General features: G+C 40.7%; 1 protein-coding gene across 1 annotated transcript in view; it reads left to right on the top strand.

Annotated features, from left to right (window-relative positions):
* The window catches only part of PIWIL4 (piwi like RNA-mediated gene silencing 4), a 40,849-nt gene extending 18,267 nt beyond the window's left edge, over positions 1-22,582 (top strand). Inside the window, exons 9-20 of the mRNA XM_007113515.3 lie at positions 4,663-4,786; positions 5,870-5,987; positions 6,493-6,604; positions 9,052-9,236; positions 11,169-11,241; positions 14,830-15,030; positions 16,079-16,182; positions 17,690-17,760; positions 19,125-19,278; positions 20,963-21,088; positions 21,195-21,342; positions 22,057-22,582. Coding sequence (XP_007113577.2) covers positions 4,663-4,786; positions 5,870-5,987; positions 6,493-6,604; positions 9,052-9,236; positions 11,169-11,241; positions 14,830-15,030; positions 16,079-16,182; positions 17,690-17,760; positions 19,125-19,278; positions 20,963-21,088; positions 21,195-21,342; positions 22,057-22,173 — 1,533 coding nt within the window. The 3' untranslated portion in view covers positions 22,174-22,582. The remainder of the gene's footprint in view (positions 1-4,662; positions 4,787-5,869; positions 5,988-6,492; positions 6,605-9,051; positions 9,237-11,168; positions 11,242-14,829; positions 15,031-16,078; positions 16,183-17,689; positions 17,761-19,124; positions 19,279-20,962; positions 21,089-21,194; positions 21,343-22,056) is intronic.
* The last annotated feature ends 390 nt before the right edge of the window (positions 22,583-22,972 follow it).

Raw genomic sequence — 22,972 nt, 5'->3', positions numbered from 1 at the left:
GTGCTCCGCAACGGGAGAGGCCACAACAGTGAGGGGCCCGCGTACCGCAAAAAAAAAAAAAAAAAAAAAAAAAAAAAAAAAATCCCCATGGCTCTCTGTTGCTTTAGAAGTCAGATCTAAGCTCCTGGGCAGAATTCCCCAGGTCCTTTATGATCTGGCCACTCCCTGCCTCTTGAGTCTCATCACTTACCATCCCCTGTTTCCTTCTTGGGTTCTGCTGTGCCCACCATTCGTGGTTCCTCGAGTCAGTTACCCCCCTATGCATTTTCACACATGTTGCTTCCTCTTCCTTGATGCCCACTCATAGCCAGCCGGTCACTGAACACCCTTCAATACTCAGCTCAGCAGTCAACTCTTCAGGGAGCCCTAGGACGCTCTCCCCCGGGTCCCCTCCGTGCACTTAGCTGCAGCCGACTGTCACAGGCAGGACATGAATGGTCTTACTCCCCTCCTCAATGCTGAGCTCTTGATTTCTGGATGCCCAGGGTAGCATTTAGGAGGTACTCAAACACTTATTGATGGAATCTCCTGCTGACTCTGGGAGCTTGATTCACAGTGATGACAATTTCCTCATCCCCACCATCCAACTTCAGTTCCTTTCCGAGGTGCCTTCTCTTTAATGTGCAGTTGTATTTCAGTCTCCAAAATCTCACTGTTTTAAAAACAAAAACAAACAGAAAGCAAAAACCCTACCTTGACCTTTCTGTACCTTCAGGAAAAGCGATCTCTTTTTCCCCCTTAGCTCATTTCTTTAGAAGGTTGTCTAAACTAGCTGGAAGCACCTCTTCAGTTCTTCCTTCCTGAAGCCTCAGCAGTCTGGTACCCAGTTCTGCCGCTATGGAAATAGCTCTCCAAAGACAAATTCAGCTACTGTTCTTATTCAGAGGGGCTTTTGGTGGCTTTGGACACTAGTAACCACTCCCACTGAGCTGAACTCCTCTTCCTTGGCCCCTCCGCACACCCCTGGTGGTTCTCTGCTAGGTTTCAGGTGGTGCTTTCTCAGCCTCTTTTGACATCTTCCTTCTTCATTTCCCCCAGACATTAAATGCTATTATTCACCATGGTCCCCTTGCAGAGGATCTTTTCTTCATATTTTGAGATTGCTCAAATATGGTATTTTTGCCTTGCCCTCATTCCTAAATTATATCCTCATCTCCGTTTCAGACTGTATTTGCATGAATATCCTGCAGGCATCTCACACTCACATAATTCAAACTGAATTCATTGTCTTTCCCACTTCCCTCTCTCCTTGGGAATTCTGCCTCTCAGGAAGACATTTTGCGTCCTTCCTCATCTTTACCATCACCTCCTCGTTCAGTTGTCACCAAGATGAGTTCTGCCTCCGTTATCCTTGAATTCTCCCTGGACCCCATCCCTTCCTCAGCCCTGTTACCACTGCATTAGTGCAGAACCTCTCATGGATTTCCATCTGGGGGATTTCTGTCCCCTTTTATGATACCCTTGCCCCAGCCCTCTCTTCAGTGGGATCCATCACCCTCATGGCCTCCAGAGAGAGCTTTGTGAAATGCTGCCCGGAAATGTGGTGAAGAGCATAAGCCCTGGAGTAGGGTCTCCCGGTACTGGCTGTGTAACCTTCGGCGAATCATGAAATGTGGAGTGTTGTCTCTAAAGGGAGTCATCTGCCTGCCTTCATCGTGCTGTGTAAGCTCTGAATAGTCCACGCAGAGCTTTTAGTCCAGTTCCTGCAGGTGATGAGCACTGGGTAATAGCCTTCCCTTCTTCAACTGTAGCATCACACAGTTTGACCTCATCTCCCACGGCACTCCCACCATGCACGGCATGCTGCCATCACCCCAATCTACTTGCTGTCACTCAGCCTTCGCTCATGTTCAAGAGACATTGGCATAAAGCCTCACTGTACTTTTCCTCTTCGAGGTCAAATGTCATCTCGTTACTGAAGTCCTCTCTGACTTTGCTCCCTGTCACAGAGAAGAGCTAGCTGTTCTCTTCCCTGAGCACTTGTAGAACATTCCACATTGCTTCTAGAACACGTCTTCCTTATAGAACATGGATGGCATTTGACATTTGGCAAAGCGCCTTGTGCAGAAAATGTGCTCCATAAGTGTTCGTTTATCGAACACAAAGTTTGTTAAACATTTGGTTTTTTTCTTTTCTGCACAGTTAAATTCATTTTTCTTTGATGTATTTTAGGACCCATGACATTTTGAAAAGGGAATCATGATAAAATCCCACTCACTTTCCTGTGTAATGAGTTGTGGTTCACTGCATATTATATTGTAATTAGGGAGAAAACAAAAGAAAATGGTGCCAATTTCTAGAATGTCCTCCTCTCTGTCCTAGGAAAGGAATGCTAAATTATTATGCAGTCAGCTTTCAAAGTGGAAGACATCTTGATATTGACCTTTATATTTCTCTATTTTATCTTATCATGAAAAAATATTTTCAAACGCTAAGAAAATTGGGGCACAGGAGAGAGTTAAGTTCAGCTGATGACACAGCTTAGTGGGTAGAATTCCTGGCCATGCTCCAGGTAAATGGAATATCCTCTTCCTGGAACATGTCCCAGTTTTGCTTGAGCTGTTCCTGGAACCTGTAATACTCCCACGTTTTCTTCAAGGTTCTCTCTTGGATTCTACCTCCTTCACGAAGCCTTACCTGATTTACCAGCCATAAATTGTTTTCACTACCACCCTGTTCTCTACTCCTTGCGAGGGACCCAGTCCTGAGTGGTGTAACAAACAGAAGTTCCCAAGTCTTCAGGGATGAATCCTGGCTGTGCTAATGTACAGTTATGGGACCTTGGGAAAGTTATTTCATTTCTGATGCTGTTTCCTCATCAGTGAAGGGGATGATGATAGTATTTGACTCATAGTGGTTAAGAGTAAAGGAGGAAATGAATTAATTTACCAAACAGAAATAGACTCACAAACACAGAAAACAAACTTACAGTCACCAAAGGGGAAAGGGTGGGGGATAAATGAGGAGTTTGGGATTAACATATACACACTACTATATAAAAAATAGATAAACAACAAGGACCTATTGTATAGCACAGGGAACTATACTCAATATCTTGTAGCAACCTATAATGGAAAAGAATCTGAAAGAGAATACATACGTGTGTGTGTGTGTGTATAACTATCACTTTGCTGTACACCAGAACCTAACACAACATTGTAAATCAACTACACTTCAATTAAAAAAAAACATACTACACATCCATTAAAAAAAGACTAAATGAGGAAAAATATAAGTGCTTAGCATATATTATTTGTGCTACTGGTCTGCCTTGCTTTGTAGGTAATGTTATGTGTAAACGTAGGAACTGTGCCTCTTTTATCTTTGTATCCCCCGCTGTTCCTGGAATATAGCAAGCACGAGATGTGAATTAATGAAGTCACGTATAAAAACTCTCTGCGAAGGCTTCTCCAAGCTTTTCAGCCATAGCATTGTTGCAATGATCACGTTTCCTGAATTGTTTTTTTTTTTTTTTTTTTTTTGCGTTACGGGGGCCTCTCACTGTTGTGGCCTCTCCCGTTGCGGAGCACAGGCTCCGGACGCGCAGGCTCAGCGGCCATGGCTCACGGGCCCAGCCGCTCTGTGGCATGTGGGATCCTCCTGGACCGGGGCACGAACCCGTGTCCCCTGCATCGGCAGGCAGACTCTCAACCACTGCGCCACCAGGGAAGCCCCTGAATTGTTTTTAATGACTTAAAGTCCTTACTGAATAGAGAAGCACCCACTGCTGGCTTCCTTAATTATAATTATTGATGTCAGTGTCATATAGTCCCCAGGCAGTTGGTAAATTATAATTCCAGTTGTTCTGTCATCAGTATTGAGTAAATTGTACTGGGAATGAGTGTTCATTGGAAACTTTGCCGTTGGAAGGTAAATGAACTCGTGGCAAGGTGAGAATGTTGAAATTCAAGTTTACAAAGGGAAAGGGGGTGGGGTAGGAACTAATGATTGCTGAGGACTCATTATAAACCAGACACCCTGCTAGTGGTTTACATGGGACACCTCTGAGCTACCGTCCTCCTCATGTCATAGATGAGGAAAGGTAAGTAACTTCCCCAGTGTCACAGTCCACGTAGGTATTGATAGAAGAGCTGGGGATCAGATTTACATTTGTTGGAGTTCAAAGCTGTTTCCCTATAACATCATACTATCCTGGGAATGAAGGACAGTTGTGCCCTTTTGGGAAATCTGAGATTGACTCAATATAACCCTTGCCTCCAACTTGTGTATAGGTATTTTCAAGATGAACACAGGTGCTTAGAGCCAGTTAGTTATGCATGGGGCAGTCTGCCTCAGTCTCCAATGGCGGAAATGCTGCAGTGGGGTCATGGCATTAGGGATGGAGCCAGCTGAAGGCTGTTCTGTCTCTGGATGAAACTCAGAAGAGAGCAAGGAAATGAATGAAAACAACAACAACAACAACAGTATTGCATTATAAAAGATAATAAAATCATGAAACTGACCCTGAGATATAAGAGATAGGTCCTAGGAAGGAAGTAGAAATGAGTAGGTAACCATAGGGATTAGTAGGAACTTTTTTTTCCTCTTGAAAAGATTTGCTTATCTGTTCATTGGGGGATTACCTTGTTGCTCCTAAGCAAAGATACTCGTTTTACAGTGTTTCCATGTTAACTTTTCCCTCATTAATCTTGCATCCTACAGCAATATGATATTACCTTATCTGACCTAAACCAGCCAGTGCTTGTTAGTCTGTTGAAAAGCAAGAGAAATGATGACGCTGAGGTTCGGATGGCCCACCTGATCCCCGAGCTCTGCTTTCTAACAGGTGATGTTTATGTTTTATACTCTGTCAGGCTCTCAGTCACAGATTCCTGATACTTTGCAGTGGGTAGAACCTCCTTAAGTTAGCTGAGTGCCAGAGCACGAATTTAACCCATGGAGGATGACCCTTAAGTTATTTATTTGATCATAGAGGAAGTGGAAGTAAGTGTAGAGTGCTCTTTGGAAATTGCTCAGCACAGTGAAAGCTATCTATGTCCTTTATCTCGTGTATTCTATTTGTTAATTTGATGTTAAAATGGTCCCCAGATATTTTCCTAAAACCAAGCTGTTCTTCCCCATTTTTTGAACTTCACTAGGCTACGAAGCCACATGATTTAACTTTCTTCAGGTATATTCTTTGAGTGGTGCCAAAATGCTCCTTATTTTCTTTTTGCATAAGCTTCCAGAAGGTAATCTTCGCTCTATAGTCGAATCTGAATAGCTGTCTCAGGTACTTTTAATCATGTTCGTCTGATTACCAGGGTGAGACTAAGGGTGGACTTTCTACTTTTTACACTTTGTATTGCTCGAATCAGTTATCATGTGTATGTATTTCTTTTGTGATTAGAAAAGTTAACAAGGACATCATCCTTGCAGGGAGGGATGCCCATTCTTAGTGGTACTATGACATCCCAGGTCTGCACAGTCCCCATGGTGGCCTCTAGCCACACGTGGTCCCTGAGCACTTGACACACGACTAGTGCGACTGAGGGGCTGGATGGGGAAGTGCTGTAAGTGTCAAATACAGACTGGATGCCTAAGACGTAGTATGAAAAGAAAAGGGAAACTACCTCATTAACAAATTTTTCATATTGGCTGCATGTTGAAATGATAATATTTTGGATATATTGAGTTAAATAATGTATACTATTTGAATAATTGCATCTGTTTCTTTTTGGCTTTTTTTAAATGTGGCTACTAGAAAAATTTAAATGACATGTGCCTTGCATTGCTGTCAGATGGTGCTATCCAGACGGTGAATCTGATTCAGTTTAAGTGAAAACTTTTATTACCCTGTGCCTGAGATGGGCTGGGGTTACATCAAGGCCTGTTCATTTTTCACTTTGTATTTATTCACGTTGAATAGGGCTGCCTGGCCAGGCAACATCTGATTTCCAGCTGATGAAGGCTGTGGCTGAAGAAACGCGTCTCAGTCCTTTGGGAAGGCAGCAGCGCCTGGCCAGGCTCGCAGATGATATCCAGAGGTACAGGGACATCTCCACATCCAGACGCTTCACAATATCTCTTTAGTGATAAGTTTGTTATCAGGAATAATATCTCACCCTTATTGAGCACTTAACATGTGCCAGGCAGTGTGGTAGCACTGTCCGTGTATTGTCATGTTTAATTTTTACATCAGCCCTGTGAAGTAGTTAATTAGTCCTACCTTTTGCCAATAAGGAAACCATGGCTTTAAAAGATTTCAGAGTTTGCTCAAGGTCACGTTATTAAATGTCTGGTCTGTCTGGCTCAAAGTCCCATTTTGCTAACCAGTGAGCCACACTGGGAGCCTTTCCGTCCCTGCGTGTCCCCCATGGGTGCAGTCTTCCTGTACTTCTCTTGAGCAGGGAAAAAAATGGTGAGTAGAAATAGAAGTCAGGAACCCTAAAAAAATCAGTCTGAATAATTAAGTTGTAATTTTATCTCTAATGATTAAAATTCTGTATAAAGTAAGCCCTTTAATGATTTAAAACTCAACTCTATCAACAGAAACAAGGATGCTCGTTTTGAGCTGGAGACCTGGGGCCTGTATTTTGGATGCCAGATGTCTCTGACTGGCCGGGTTGTGCCTTCAGAAAAAATAATAATACAAGACCACATAGTAAGTGCAGTGATTTTATTTTCATTTAAAAGTATTCTCTTGAATGTGTGTCAGTTTGATCATATGCCAGAATGACTAGGGGGCTTATAATAGAATATTCATTTGGTTTCTCCATGGCCATGTCCCTGCCCTTCCTTGTTCTAAACCTCCAGGTCCCTCTGTTTTCCTTTTTAATCCGAGTGTACTTTTGAAAGGCTTAGCGGCACCCAGCGGACATAATTTAGGTCAGTCAGTGTGATGTGGTGTCACATTTAAAGATGTGTTAGAAAATGGTATTTCAAGCCATTGCAATCAAAACATGCCAACCTATTATTGCGTGTTGTAGTACTCTTAAATCACTTAAAAAAAAATCTATGGCACCTGAGAAAATTCTTTTAACTGCTGAAGATTAATTCCAATAGACTATATTTCCTGGTACCTGAGTTCTTTTTTTTTCCCCAAAGTAAAATGCTGCTCAGTTGGCATAAACATGAAGAAATTTGCACAGAGCCCATCCCAGTCATGGCATTTAGGCAGAGAGGCATTCTGAAACCTGGAGAGACAAATCATTGCTTCTTTGGGGCTTCCATTTAAAAATGAACCTATTTTATGCAAAAATTGCGCATTCTCTTTCTACTTTTCCCCTCTGTTTTGCCCATTTTTAAAGCCAATTACATTTCATTTTTAAAGGCACTCTTCTTGCCTTTATTTGATATAATAAGTAAGCCAACATGTCAAAACTAATGACTGAGCAAACGAATGTTTTTTTGTTGGCAGAACGGAGATTTTTCTCATCATTTCTTTTTGATAATCTATCCAAACAAGCGAAACCCTTATTGGAGAAGCTGAAGAAAAACTACTTTAAAAGCAGAACAAAACAAAACTTTGTCAAGTCCTAAAATGTAGACCCCCATTAAGATCTTGTTCAGGAGTCAGTAAAGAGAAGCTCAGTTTCAGTTCCACACGTGGAGTGAGATGGGAAATATTTTAAATGGTCTGTCTCATCATTTCTAGGTAAAGTCATATTTGTCAGAGCTTTGTTTGCATTTTTTTGGCCTGGAAACAGGTCTCCATAGGAGAAGGGGCACTAAAGTGGAGAACCCGCCCCCTAAAGGCGATGGTGGGTGGGCTAGAGGTGGCTGTGTCCTCGACTTCTCAGCTGATCCTGCTTTCTGGAAATTGGGTTCGAGGAACTGAGTACACTAAAGGTTCACAGGCTTCAGAGTGGGCCATGGCCATTTGTCCTGGGCCTCTGCCAGCCCATAACAGGTAGGAGTGTAGGTGAGAGAGCTGTGGCTCTCCTCACACTGGTTGTAAAGGGAAGGAATGAATCCTAGCTCCAGACAGAAGCCTTTATGGAGGCCTAGCCCTTCCCCTTCATTCTCAGGCCTAAGGTCGCTTCCTGAAGCTGAGCCCCTGCCTGGCCACCGTGAGACTGGCTGGGGCCTGGAAGTCAGAGTGCTTGCTGGAAAGGGCCCTGGTTGCAAAGACAAGAGCAGTATTCTAAACGTTCAGTGCCACCAGCTGGCTCCATAACCCTTTTCAGCCATGTCTTTGGAACCTGTAAAACAAGGGGATTGCAATGCTTCTTAAACGGTAATGTGCAGATGAATCACTGGGGAACTTGTTAACATGCAGATTCTGATTCAGTGGGTCTGGGGTGGGGCCCAGGACTCTGCATTTCTAACGAGCTCTCAGGAGATAGCCATGCTGCTACAAGGCAACACTTTAAGTAGCAAGAGATTAGATTGCAGTGTTTTTTTTTTAATTCTAACAGTGACTCTTCCTGGTTTACCACACCAAGAACATTTCCGTTTGATTCCAGTCCATGGATATAAACAGAAGGCTAGGGACCAGTCTAAAGTCTCCCCTCTTCAAGGCAGGGAGCTTGTTTTTCCTGGTCACCTGGGAAACCTTCCAAAGAATGAGAAAGGAGCTTGTGTCCTGGCCTCATCTTTGCTCCTAGATGTATCTACTCTTGGCATAATGTATAGTCTTTAATTGTAGGGTTTGTTAGTTTCAGTATGGTGACCTACATTGTGTCAGTAATCAGCATTTTCTATTTGAGATATCTAGGTACCGAAAGCAAAGAGACCAAACTGGACAGCCAGTAGCCTGAGCCATTCATAGTAAAGGCCGTAGACTTTTAGAGCTGGAAGGGAACCTAGAGATTTGAACCAGACACCTTTCTTTGCCCACAGCAGAGCCCGGTGAAGTAAAGGGACTTGCCAAGGATCTGCAGGCAAGGAACGGCTAACCTGGGATGATGCTGAGATACCTCCACTCCCAGGAAGCACATGTGTTGTGTTCATAGGTGCAGCGCTTGTTATCTGTGTTTTAAGTCTGAGACTAGCAAACCGTACTAAATAGTTCCGTTATGACAAATATGAACTATTTCCACACCGTCTTTTTTACTTAATTGTTCTCTGAGTATTGTTCAACCCTTTCACGATCATTTTTTTTCTCAGCGTCAACCTGTGTCTGCGGCTGACTGGTCCAAGGATATGCGAACTTGCAAGATTTTAAGCGCGCAGTCTTTGAATAAATGGTTGGTTATATGTAGCAACAGAGCTGAAAGTGTGACGGAGAGCTTTTTGAACTGCTTGAGAAGAGTTGGAAGACCCATAGGATTTAATGTGGACCACCCCAAAATGTGAGAAGATGCAGAAAATCATTCCAACTTTTTTAAGATATTAATTTGGTTTGGTTAAAAGATAGGAGACGATGGCTGATATAGCTACAAAAGTGTTTTTTTTTTTTAATGTCAGTAAAGTTTCCTAACGTAGAGTGCCGAGCAGTTATAAGTAGATAGATTTGGCAATGATTACATTTTTATCCAGTTGAAATGTATTTTATGTTGGTCTTTATAAAACTTTATTTTCATAGTTCTTCCTAGGCAGTACTCTCATTATCTCAACGTCTTTCCAGTACTAGTTGGGGTATAAATCCTTAATAAATCCATATTTTGCCTCCTCAGTTTCTTTTCTTAATTCTTCCATATCACTTATTTATAAAACTGAACAGCAAACAGGATATTAACAGATAAATGTTGCATTTCCTGACTTATTTGATAGATTTTATGTTTTAAAATTTAATGTAAGAATAGATCTGAAATAAGCTTTTCTTATTCTGTTCCTGTAGCATAAGATTGGTCATCTAGATAGTTTCTGATAGAACCAGGTCATTCATTTAGCCTTTGAACATTTATTGAGTATCTGCTACTACATACTAAATGCTATGCTATTTGCATGGGATGAGATAAATATGATGCTTTCAATTTAATAAGGGATCCATTCATATACAGCCACGCTCAAAGTCGAATATTGTTTTGCTTTAGAAAAGCCATAAAGTTGGTCATACCTTACTTCACTGAGCTCGCTATGCATAAAAAAGAGCAACAGATACTTCTTTTTCTTTGTTGTAGTGGAGGTGCAAATGTCCTAAATTGGCAGGGTGGGAAGTTATTCTTTAAACACATGGTTACTAATTAATTACATCAGCAGCATAAGCATTGTTGAAAATCATAGCTGTTCCCAAAGTCTCATTTTACACTGTAGTATAGAATTCTTCTCTTATCAAACCTGTTAACAAATCGCCTGGTTTGAGTTTCACCTGCTCTAATTTCTCTTAACCCATGAGGTAATAAGGCAGGAAAAGATTCATGAAAAGCCACAGTCCCAGAACCTGGGCTGGCATCGCAGGCTCTTTGTCACCCAAATTCCAACAAGCCCATGCCCGTGTTCGGTTCTTGGCCTGTTTTCTTCCATCTGAAACAACGTTGCTGGCCACTCCTGTTAGAACCGGCAAGTGGTAGACAGTGGTCCTGCCACCTGCTGGTCTGCTTTCAAAAGGCCACTGGGTATTGGGAAAGTCCAATTATATATACATATGAGAGGCTGAACCTATGTCAAGAAACCTATGTCAAGAAAAGTTGGGAATCTATGTCAAGAAAACAGATCTAAAAATTCTTCTGCGTGGCAATTTTTTTCTGTAGCATCTGGCCCCTAATATAATGTAACCAAAGAACTGATAATTGATAAGTATTGATACTTGTCCACTGATTGATTATGGCTGAATATTCCAGGCTCCACACAGTGTTCCATTAAGGAAAAAAAAATGTTTTAGTATGAATCATACAGATTAGCTGAATATCTTGATCTCATTAACCTAATGATTTTTATTTTAAAGTTCCCAGGGAGATTCAGAATTAGAGAATTGTTAATCCCAGTTTAACTTGAACTCTGTTTCAGTCATTTGATATTGAGACTTGTGGTTTCAGAAGTTCACTTTCAACTCCATTTTGAACAACAGAATTGTTGTTCAAATAGAATCTGTAGGGACTCTACATTGGAGAAAATTTCATTTTTCAGCAAACTATTTTTTAAGTTAATAAAAATGGTAATGAAATGTTTCTGGCGTATCGTGTGGGAGAAGCAATTTTAGACTCAAAAGGTTTCACTTTAATGATTTTTTTCCTCAAATTATAGTCTGTTATACAAATCAACTAATATTATTTTTAGTTCTATATGATTATGTGCTACTAAGAAGGGAACTATGCATTTTCAAAATTAATCTTTTTCTGTAGCATAAAAGTACAAGAAAATCCAGCTGCATTTCTTCACGCTATACAGAAATATGTTGATCCTGAGGTTCAGTTGGTAAGTACAGGATAATTTTTGAGGTATAATTTTAATTTTTTCTTCATATCTAATAGCCTTGAAAGAAGGAATTTGAACATGTTCTCCCATAATATGTTTGCAAATTGCTGTGCATTTCCCCAAGCACCCAAGAAAGTATTAATCTTGATATTTTAATCAATATTTTGTTTTCTTTTCATGTTTCTAATATTAATTTTTTAATACTTGTTGTTACTCCTGTATCGGCCTCTTGGATGTCTACATATTTTCCAACTTACTGGGAGGATCGTCTTTTACTCAAGATTTAAGATAAATTGACTCCCATCTTATCCCATAAGTGTTGGGGCACCCTGTGTTCTCCCCATTGTTTCAGGGGATTCTTGGAAGGTTTAAGTGTTTCATGTCACCTATGGCCCCATGTCCCTGCCTCCTCTGAATTCTTGTCCCCTTTCATGGGTGCCTTTTCCTCCTGCATTGCATCACCCTGAGGGACACCCACAATTGCTTCATTTCCCAAAGTACTGTGTGTGTGTGCGCGTGTGGTATGTGTGTATGTGTTTGTGTATGTGTGTGTCCTCTGTGTGTGTGTGTGTGATGTATCTGACTTTGCTGAGGGTTTGGGGCCAAGGCATGGTTATATCACATGTCAACATTCCAGACAAGTTAAAATTGACATCCCTTTCTTAAAAAATCTCTCAATCATTCCTATTTCTTGGAAATGTTCTCTCAGTCTCCCACAGTACTGCAGTGCTTTTCTGTCCCATCTCCTGTCTGACCCCCCTAGCTCATTCATTCCCAACTCCAAACTTTCCTCTTCATAGCGCATGCAAAGCAGCTTAGCTAGCTCTTTGTTTCCACAAAAAATGGCCCGTAAGGATGTTATAATACAGGAAATTATCATCCTAAGAGCATTTATTTTTCACTTTAAAAAGTAAAATCAAACTAACAGAAAAGTTGCGGGAATAGTACAAAGAACTGTAGTGTACCATTCACCCAGATTCCCCAATTTTTGACATTTTATTATATTTATGATTTTCTATCATTTTCCACCTCCCTCCCTTCCTATCTATCTTATCTATTTTTTTCCTGAACCATTTGAGAGTAAGTTACAGGCGTGATGCCCATTACCTTTTTAAAAATACATTTGCACACATTTCGTGCAAACAAGGTCACTCTCCTATGGAACCATAGAACAACCATCAAAATCAGGGAGCAGTACAACTAGCTAATCCACGGACTCCACTCACATTTCTCCATTTGTCCCCAGAATGTCTTCTCTGTTAAAAGGATCTAATATGTTGCACTTAGTTTCCCTGTCTCTTTAATCTCTCCTTGAGGCTGTAACAGTTCCATAGTTTTCCCTTGACTTTGATGACCTTCCAGTTTTGAAGAGCATAAACCAGTTATTTTATATAATGTCCCTCAATTTGGGTTTGTCTAATGTTTCCTTATGATTAAATTCAGGTTATGCACTTTTGGCAGGAGTATCACAGCAATGATTCTGTGTTCTTACTGCATCTTACCAGGGGGTACTCCATTGATTAGGGTGGTTTCTGTCAATTTTCTCCATTGTAAAGTTAGGCTTTTTCTCTTTGTAATTAATCAGGGTTTTTTTGCGGGGGGGTGGGTAGGGAGATACTTTGAGACTATGTAAATATCCTATTCCTCATCAAACTTTTCCTACTAGTTTTAGAATCCATTGATAATTCTTGTCTGAATCCATTACTAGTCTGATGGTTGCTAAATGGTGCCTTTCTAATTTTGTACTTCCTTCTATAATTATTAGTTGGCATCATAAGGAAGAGCTTTCTCTTCTTCCCATTTGTTTGTTTGTTCACTTATTTACGTCAGTATGGACTCATGGATTCCTATTTTATTTACCAGCTTATAGTCTATCACTACTGTTATTTATTTCGATATCCAAATTGTCCTTGGTTTTGCCAGTGGGAGCCCCATTCAAGCTGACTTCTGTGTCTTTTGACACCTTCCCATCTTTCTTGGAACACTTACTTACTGTCTGGCACAATAAGACATTCCAGGTTAATCTAAGTTTTGCTGTCTAACTCTAGAATCATATGTTTTCCCAATGAGCCCTGTTTCCTTTTGGTAGAGAACAGTATTTAGAAACCAAGATCTGGGCACTGGGTGTGTTTATTTGCTACTGGGGTGTCACTGCCCCTAGGCTTTCCCAATGGGCAAAGCTAAGAAATATGTATATGTATGTGTGTGCATATATATACATGCACACTTGCATCTATTTTATTACTATATGTAGTTATGTATATATTAAAATATTTTATTAAAATGTTAAATATTAAAAACGTGTTCACGCCTCCAGTTGCAACCCAGTGCCACAGGAAAGAGTTCCCCCTTTCCATATTTGTACCTCATCTCTCTAATAGTGAGAAACATGGCCCTTATTATTCTCCACATACTTGCTTACTTCTTTATCCCTGGTGTGTGACCAGTCTCACTTGACTCCCACCTTCTTTTGGTCCTGGTCCCCATTGGGCTATTCCTTGTTCTGCCACCTACCTTGCTTAGCCCCAGACCCATGGGATGGAAGGCAGGAAGCCCCCCTAAGAGAATTTTGCTGATAATTTAAAAATATTTTTCCCAACTTTATATAATTAAGTGTAAATAATGTTAGCCCTTGACATTATGATAATGAACAGTCCTATAGGTGAAAAAAATCACTTTGTTTTCTGTTAATTATGACAGTGCCTATCTTTTCTGTAATTTGGGTGTTTTGAAAATAGGAATAAAACATAGGAAGGAGATGGAGTCTCCAGGAGAGGTCCTACTGTGAGGGAAGTACCTGATGGGAAGTAGAGGCAGTGAGAGAGAAGGGTGGAATTTAAAAATACCAGAGCACCTGAAGCTTCTTTTTCCTTATTTTCCCTCCCCTCATACCTTACACTCAAGTCCAAGTTAACAAAAAAATGTGTTGTTGCTTCTTCCTTTTATTTTGCCTGTCCAGTGCCTAATGGGAAAAAGACCACAATTTAAGCTAATTCTCCACTTTGTTTATCTGTGGATGAAGTTGGGGAGGAGGCAGTGGGGATGGTAGCTGGAGAGCTACCGGGAAGGGTCACTGCAGTAAGGGAGGCAGCTGGAAGAAGAGCTAGGATGGAAGGGAATTTGAGGAGACTGGCAGAATCAAATTGGCAGAGAAGCAAGGAGGAAGGAAGAGCCAAGGGAAGTGGTAGGGTTGGAGGGGGGCTTTGCAGAGTGGATGGCTGATGCGAAGGCATTTCAAATGGCTTAGATTCATTGCTCTCTAAAGGCCATTTAAGAGAAGAACTGTAGGGGCAATAATTCCCTGGTGGTCCAGTGGTTAGGACTTGGTGCTTTCACTGCCGTGGCCCATGTTCGATCCCTGGTCAGGGAACTAAGATACTTCAAGCTGTGTGGTGTGGCCAAAAAAAAAAAAAAAAAAAAGAGAGAGAGAAGAACTGTGGGTATGTTAATATTTGTTTCTTGGGAACTTAAGGGCAAAAGATGTTTGCATCCATATATTCGTTTTTTTTTTTTAAAGCTTCCTCTGAACATAAGTAAATCGACTTTCTTTTCTCCTGTGGTTTTTTTTTTTTTTTTTTTTGCTTTCAGGTAATGTGTATTCTGCCTTCTAATCAGAAGAGCTATTATGATTCCATTAAAAAATATTTGAGCTCCGACTGCCCAGTGCCCAGCCAGTGTGTGCTTGCTCAGACGTTGAATAAACAGGGGATGATGATGAGCATCGCCACCAAGATTGCCTTGCAAATGACCTGTAAACTCGGAGGCGAGCTGTGGGCTGTGGAGATCCCTGTGAGGAACCGTCACTCTTTTTCTTTTAGTCATCAATCTATCTATTAATGAATTTTAAAAATTAAATCAAAGTAGGAGGAGATATTTTCACGTGATCCTAGAAATATTTTTGTTTGTTTGTTTGTTGGGTTGGTTGGTTGTATGTCTGTCTGCTCTGGGTTCCATTACACCAGCCACTGGGAGGGTATCCAGAAGGTGAGGCGTGGCCCCTGTTCTCATGGGGCTTCAGTTAAGCTAATAACAGAATCTTTCGTGAAAGAGAATCTAGTTTGGCATCGACTTGGAGGCACTTGATTTGGAGCCTCCCAGCCGTGGTTTAAAATCTGTGCTCCGTGGCCTCTGCCTTTACCTGCTTTCAGCAGGGTGATACTTTGCAGAGTAGCCTTGCACCCTGGATGGGACGCCCTCCCCCCCAGAGCTTGGGGAACCGGCAGAGCCTGTGATACAAACCTCCAAGTTGTGTTGGGAACTGAGAAAATCTTCTCCTCTTTCCTGAACTATGGACACCATGGGAGGAAGTGAGGAGGGTGAGGAATGAGGGAATGTTGCCTATTCCCTTAACCAGGATGTACAAGGTTACCCCCAGCTGCCCCTCCTGGAGGGCATAGGCAAGTGAGAATTCCTTAGAGAGCTGAAGAACGGGGAATGGAATTTCCCTTCGGATTCCTTCAGCCTAGAGACGGGATAAATGGACGGACCACTTTACCAGAATCTCTTGAGCCACTGATGGTCCTTGCCCACCCCCATAAAGGATGGTGGCCATTTTTTATTACAATGAGTCTCTTAAGCAAAGTATGTACTATATTGTTCCCTCCATCTTTTTGTTTTTTGTGTTTTTTTTGAAGCAGGTTCTTATTATTCCCTCCATCTTTAAGTTTCTCTGGTTTCTGGTTTAATAATCTGCCTCATCTCGACCTTGATCTCCCTGGCACATAGCTTAACTTAAATAATTCAATAACTAGGGACAGTCTTTTGAAAACTTCATATTACCTCATTGCTTGGGAAAATACCTCATTCCATTAAATCATGAAAAATTTTAATTTTACAGTTAAAGTCCCTGATGGTGGTTGGTATTGATGTCTGTAAAGATGCATTCAACCAGGGGATGGTGGTGGTTGGATTTGTGGCCAGTATTAACCCCAGAATCACCAGGTACTTTTAAAATTACCCTAACATATTCTTCAGTTATTTAGACTATTACTTGTGGTTTACCTAAAGACTTTACAGCAAGGAATAGTTTGTATTCTTCACTCAGTTTTAAAATACGGACACTTACGGTCATAAATTATACTTACATATATTAAATGTGATGGATAATATTGGGGTAAAATGTAGCTTCATTAAAAAACTATTTTTATACATACGTTAGGACAAGCTATTGCTCATATGCAAATCATATTCCCCAAATGATGGCCGTGTAGAAATTCTTGTGCATTTGTTCTCTGAGCACCTGCACTGTATTGGGCTCCATACTAGGAAGTTTACGTACACGATGTCAAGCAGTTGAGAATCAGATTGCCTGGATTTATATCCTGATCTGTCACTTACCTATTACGGTAGATGCTCAAGACATGCTTGCTGTTATTGTTGTTTTTAATGCTCGCAGAAACTCGATGTGGTGGTTGTTTACACAGCTATTAAAACCATAGGCAAGGATGAGGGATAACACATTAAGCATTGACTCATAGTACATGTTACATTGTAGTTCTTAGAAGTGTTTCAATATTCGTAACTAAACAATGTGTTTTGAGGCTGTTTTGAACCATGTTTCCTTCTTAGAATTAAGCTATGTGATTTACTCCACTAAATTGTGATCAGGTATATATTTGGGATTGTGGGAAACAGGAAAAGCAGCAATGTAACTGCGTGCCTCTGACTTCAGTCCAGGTTGTATGAGATCCCTGTTCTGTGTGTCACTTCCTTAATCAAGCACATAAGGGACTTCCGGCTTGTAGCAGCATTTCTAATTGCATCATTATTATTGCACAGATTTAGAGAACTGGAATAATGTGGACACATACATACCACTAAGTCATGATCTTCATTTTCCAAGTGCTTTTAATGAATAATCTTAGCAAGAGAACTTGCTTCTGAAATCTAAATAAGTTAGTCATGTTAAGATTTCAATTCCCAAAAGCTTACCTATAGAAATGAAGGTTTATGCTTGAGAAATCTTTGAATATTTTTAAAGTAGATCTGCTAAACTAATAAATTCCCTTATAATAATAATGTAGTGGCCTCTATTTATCAATGCTTATTATGTACCAAGTGCTGTGCTAAGTACTTTACATATATTATCTAGTTTAATTTTTACAACAACCCTATGAGGTACTAACTACCTTACTATCTTATAAATTTCCTTGGCACAAATGAGGAAACTGAGGCTTAGGTTCACATAGCAAAGTCACATAGCTGGTGAGTATACCAGCCAGGATTTGAACCCAGAGACATCTGATGCTAGCACTGTGCTTTAGTTTCTCGTATCAATAAATTTTATTTGGGGGCGGGGGTGGGGGTGAGCATTTTAATATAATTGTGATCATACAGTGTATATAAAATTATGAACATTAATTTACTTATGTCTATTTCTTAATACTAATGCATGCTTAGAAGAGAGATTTTGAAATTGAACTTTACTTTTGTTCTTTGCTTACTTTAGATGGTTCTCCCGCTGTATCCTTCAGAGAACAACGGCTGATGTTGCAGATTGCTTAAAAGTTTTCATGATTGGTACTAAAAATGTAACAATGGGGGTGGGCTCCAGACACTCTTCTTTCAGACCCAAAATTCATAAGCCTCTAGCAGACCAGACAGGTGGAAACAGACTTCTCAAGCCTGCCTGAGTTGACTGGCACCCAGTAGGAGACTCTGAAGTTGTGGCCTGACTCAAGCTAACAGACAGGCTCTGTAGAATTTACATTTTTGTCTGTGTGTGATAAACTAAAAGCCAGGAGGAAAAAAGTTTGTAGCTGCTGGTGGCTCTTGCAAGAAGTTTGAAGGTCAAAATAAACCTACCCTGGAGGAGCAAGGATTATGACAGACCAGCATTAGGTCTAGAAATAGGAGAGAAGCTTTTGGGACTGGGATGGGGATGCTGACACATCACGTGTGGCATGGCAGGAGAAGGTGAGAGAAAGACAGCAGATGGGGACGTTGCCCTCCTTACAGTGGGATGCAGTAGAAAGAGGGGGTCTGGGATTCCCATGCCCTTTCCAACCCTGGTCTGAATCTGTCTTGGCCACTCCCTAGCAATGTGACCTGTGCAAATCACTCCCTGATTTGCATCATCCCAACTATAAACTTTGGGGGGTCATAAATATTTGTTTCCAAAAAAGGTGAACTTGGTGACGTATTTTGGTAGTGGACTTACATATATGGTCATCTTCTATCAAACTAAAATGAATTTCCTAGACAATAAACTCTCCTAAAACAATGGTGCCATATATGCATGAAAAGAAATATTTTATCATATTACTTTCCCCTCACTTCAAAACCTTAGTAGCTGTTATGAAAAGTTTCTGTTGGGTAGGAGTTACTGTCTGGTCTCTGCTTTTTAGGCAATTTCTTAGAGCGAGTGGAAGTTTTTCAGAGTTCATATTGTCAGCGAGACTGATGGGTGAATCCATGTGAAGAGATGCTTTTAGAGGAACAGCCAAGTCTTTTCCTTATGTTTTCATATTTATGCTCATTAGAGAAGAAATTTACATAAAATTATCCAGTCTATCCTTATTGAGAGGATTTATAGATTTAAAGAAACTAAATTAGTATTAATTTGGGTTTGGGAAATTTGTATGTCTATTGCATGAATTAAATTTTAATTGCTTAAATATTAAAATTTTACTAAAGAGATATGCTAAGTTTGAGAATATATTATGCCATAGAAACCATAATGATTCCTTAAATAGCAGAGTTGCAGGAATGTTCTGGAAAGGTATCCATTTTTATATTATTGCGAATACAACCCAAATTAGGTATTACCCTATCTTATCATGGTCTGAACTAGCAAGCTATTTAAATGTTGAAATATATGGGAATGTTATTCTTTGTTGGCATCAGGCAAGTCATTCTTTTCTTACTAACACCAAATCCTGCAGGGGCACTGAACAGATGGTACAAGCATAACCACGGTTTGCCAGCACGGATAATTGTGTACCGTGCCGGTGTAGGGGATGGTCAAATAAAAACACTCATTGAATATGAAGTTCCACAGCTGCTGAGCGGTGTGACAGAAGCAAGTTCAAATACCAGGTATCAAATTAGTATCCTTTCCCCACTTCCAGTGCTAGCACATTCATCGCAACTATTAAAATTACTATATGCCAGCATCTCTTTTTTTTTTCCATGCAGTTAAGTTTCGCTCCGTTTCTGCATTATGCGAGTACAACCAATCCTAGGCTGGAGGGTAGTTGGGATGGTATTATGTAAATAGTTTGGGTGGTATGAGCTTTTGGGGGCCCTGGGTCGGGGCACCAGAAGAAGGCGGGAATCCTCCAGAGCGCCTGACACTGAGATTCAGCAGGAAGCCTGCAGGGCTGCTGGCAGGTGAAGATGCTTCATACCTATTAACATGCTAGGGAAAAAAACAAGCTGTGGTTTCAAATTTGAGGCCTAAATCAACACACAGGGCAAAAGCCTCTGACATGCAGGCACTGATGCGCAGCTCATGTCTGCAGAAGGTGCTGAGAGTGGCGTGTGTGCTGTGAAAGCTGGGCTGCATATGAAAATCAGACCATGCTAAACACGAAGTACCTTGCTCTACTGTCACATTTCTAGATTCAGTGTCTTGGTATATTTTCCTCCGTGACTGTGTCAAGTGTTAAGTGCAAGAAAAATGTTAGAACTAGAAAATGGAGGAGGATGACGATCTTAAGTTGGCTTCTTAAAATCCTCAGAAAGCATCTTATTCTGTTGTGCATAGAGCTTGGTCTGTAGGGTTACACTGTCATCACCACCGTCAACCAAAGTGTCGCCGCCACGAGCCCCAAAGGAGCTGAGCCTTGACCTCATTAGTGACCATCAGAAAGGAGGGAGAGCGTCATAGTTTGGAGGCAGAACCACCTTTAGCTGTATCCAAAATATCAGAGCCAAAATTTCTTATTCCCCGCTGACCTTGGGTTAGTTAGATTTTATTAAGAATCACCTCCATGCAATTTGGGGATCGCAGGAGTAAATTTAGCAGCTGACTGTGCTAAGGAGTTAGTTCTCCTGCACTATAACATCAACTTTTAAAAAGTTTCAAGATTGAAAACATTAATAATATATTTTTAAAATAATTAAAACACTTAAAGTGAAATTTCAGTGACCCTTGCATCCTAAAGGTTTCTTCCATGATGGGTGAATATTCGGATTTGGATTTTACCAAATACTGGCTGAACGCTTGGTCATTTAGAATTTGGCCCATATGTGTATGTGGACTGTCCATCAATCCTCCCAGGTGCGTGTTTTGCAGGATTCAGAAGCGTTGATTTGAGGAATAAGAGGAACTTCTGGTTCTTCCTTTGCTATTCAGAAATTGAGAAGAGTGAAGGTGAAAATAGATGATTGCTAATGGGAGGAAAATCTTGTCTCCACGGATAATTCTGGAAAATCTTTCTTTAGAAGTGCTGATTGTAGTTCATTGTCCTGTGAACCATTCTACCCTGTCCCCCTGCAGTGATATAAATTGGTCAAATGACTGAGCATACCACACTTTTGCAACAAATGAAGACAATCCTTGATTGAAAAAATTGTTTGTGTCTCTGGGGGAGGGGAGATTGGGGGTAATTTTTCTTTTCTTTGTTTTGCAGTGTTTCACTGATCAATTAATTTATTTCATTTTAAAATTACCCCCCAAAATATAAATAAATAGAAAGTTGCATGGCTTGGTTTAGTTCTCTCCATATTATTTATTTATTTATTTATCTATCTATTCTTTTGCCTTTCTCGTTCCAAGCCCCAAACTGTCAGTGATCGTGGTCAGGAAGAAGTGCATGCCACGCTTCTTGACGGAAACAGGCCGAACTCTGCAGAACCCCCCACTTGGCACCATCGTGGATTCAGGAGCAACGCGGCCTGAATGGCAAGTCTGTTAGAAAATCCGTTTTTAACAAAGCTTTGACTGTGTGTGGTCAGGTTTGGTCCTGTTCTGCAAGCCTTCTTTCTCACAGTCCTTCTTTTCCCCTCAGGTATGACTTTTACTTGATCAGCCAGGTCGCCTGTCGGGGAACCATTAATCCCACCTACTATAATGTCATTTATGATGACAACGGCCTGAAGCCCGACCACATGCAGAGACTCACATTCAAACTGTGCCACCTCTACTACAACTGGCCGGTGAGTGACAGCTGTTTATTTAGGTACAGAGTGGTACTCAAGGTGCCTACCAGGGAACTGTCACCCGATTCACCTTTGTGTCCCAACCCCTGGCACAATGCCTGATTTTCCACAAAGGAGGGATGAATGAATGAATGAATGACTTCTTAAGTCCACAGTGGATGAAACCCACTCTTATCATAGGCATAAAATAGCAGTAACTCTTATCATGCATTAGCACTGATAATTTTTCTAGAAGACTTTATTATATACATTTTCTTATGCCAGCCTGGGAGGAAATCAGGGTATTGTTATTTCCAAGTTACAGATGAAGCAACTGAAGACAACTCAGATGTTGTGTCTGGTGGGAAGGTAACAGGCTTGGCTCTGTTCTGTATTCCTATACGTTAGGCCCAGAGCTGCTCACCAAGTCCAAAGCCAAGATTTGCTCTGAGCCCCTTGGAACATCAAGTCGTAGGAAACTTAGATCAGCCCTAATCATGTGGCTCGTGGGTCCCAGCACCGGGAAGCCAGACTGGCCCTCTCTGCTCTCCCATCTTGCTCAGTGAATTTAAGTTCCCAGGAGCAAGGGTGCCCTTTGTTGATTGAGTTTGGTTCCAATTGACTTACATTCTATCGTGTATAAAACTAGTGGATGAAAAAACTCAGGAAAAAAATATCACTTTGAAGAGAAAGTTATCCTCTTAATCATTACCAATACTTTTTCCTCCTTAGGGCCTAATCAGTGTTCCAGCCCCGTGTCAGTATGCACACAAGCTGACCTTTCTGGTGGCACAAAGCACTCATAAAGAACCAAGTTTGGAATTAGCCAATTCTCTCTTCTACCTGTGATGACATGAACCACGGGCATCCCTAGCGAAGGATTCTGAGAAGTCATTGGTGTACTTTGTACAAATCTGCCATGAGCTCGAGGCTGTGACTGGGGGAAGGAGATTGAGTTTAGCTTTAACTTATGGAAAAAAAACACAACAAACCCAAACAACTGAATCTGAAATGGTTCAAAAGAAATGTATGTTGTTTTATTTTAAAGAGTTATGTGCTTGGAGTGAATGCTCATTGTGGTGTATGGAATTAAAATGTGCCATCACCTGAAAGTAATACCACAAGGCTAAATAGCTTCTAAGAAAATAAGTGTTTGCATGATGTTTTGATGGTAGGTAAACGGGGTCTACTTTCTACACTAAAATTTGCAGAAGTTTTCTTAAATTATGTTACAGAGCGTTTTGTTGAGTGGTTTAAATAGTTGTTAGAAAATAAAGAACATTCAGAGCATCACGTGTGTTTATTGTTATCCAAATTTCAGTTGGCATTTCATGTGAATTTCATTATTTAAGGGTTTTCAGCAAAGACTCTTACCCAGTAGACCACTTCACCATCACTCTTTGAGTTATATTTCTAAAAATGAGTATTTCACTTATTCTGTCTTTTTGAGATTTCAAGTATAGTTAATTTACAATGTTGTGTTAGTTTCAAGTGTACAGCAAAGTGATTCAGTGATATATATATATATGTGTATATATATATATATTCTTTTTCAGATTTCACTTGTTCTCTTAGGGAATTTTATTTCACTTAGTAGCAGCTGCTCTCATTGATGACCTTGCTTCCTACTGCACAGAAGAGACAGAAG

This window comes from Physeter macrocephalus, chromosome 16, assembly GCF_002837175.3.
Source record: "Physeter macrocephalus isolate SW-GA chromosome 16, ASM283717v5, whole genome shotgun sequence".
In the NCBI taxonomy this organism is placed as follows: domain Eukaryota; kingdom Metazoa; phylum Chordata; class Mammalia; order Artiodactyla; family Physeteridae; genus Physeter; species Physeter macrocephalus.
The sequence above is the reverse complement of the archived record's forward strand: the minus strand, read 5'-3'. Positions and strand labels throughout refer to the sequence as shown.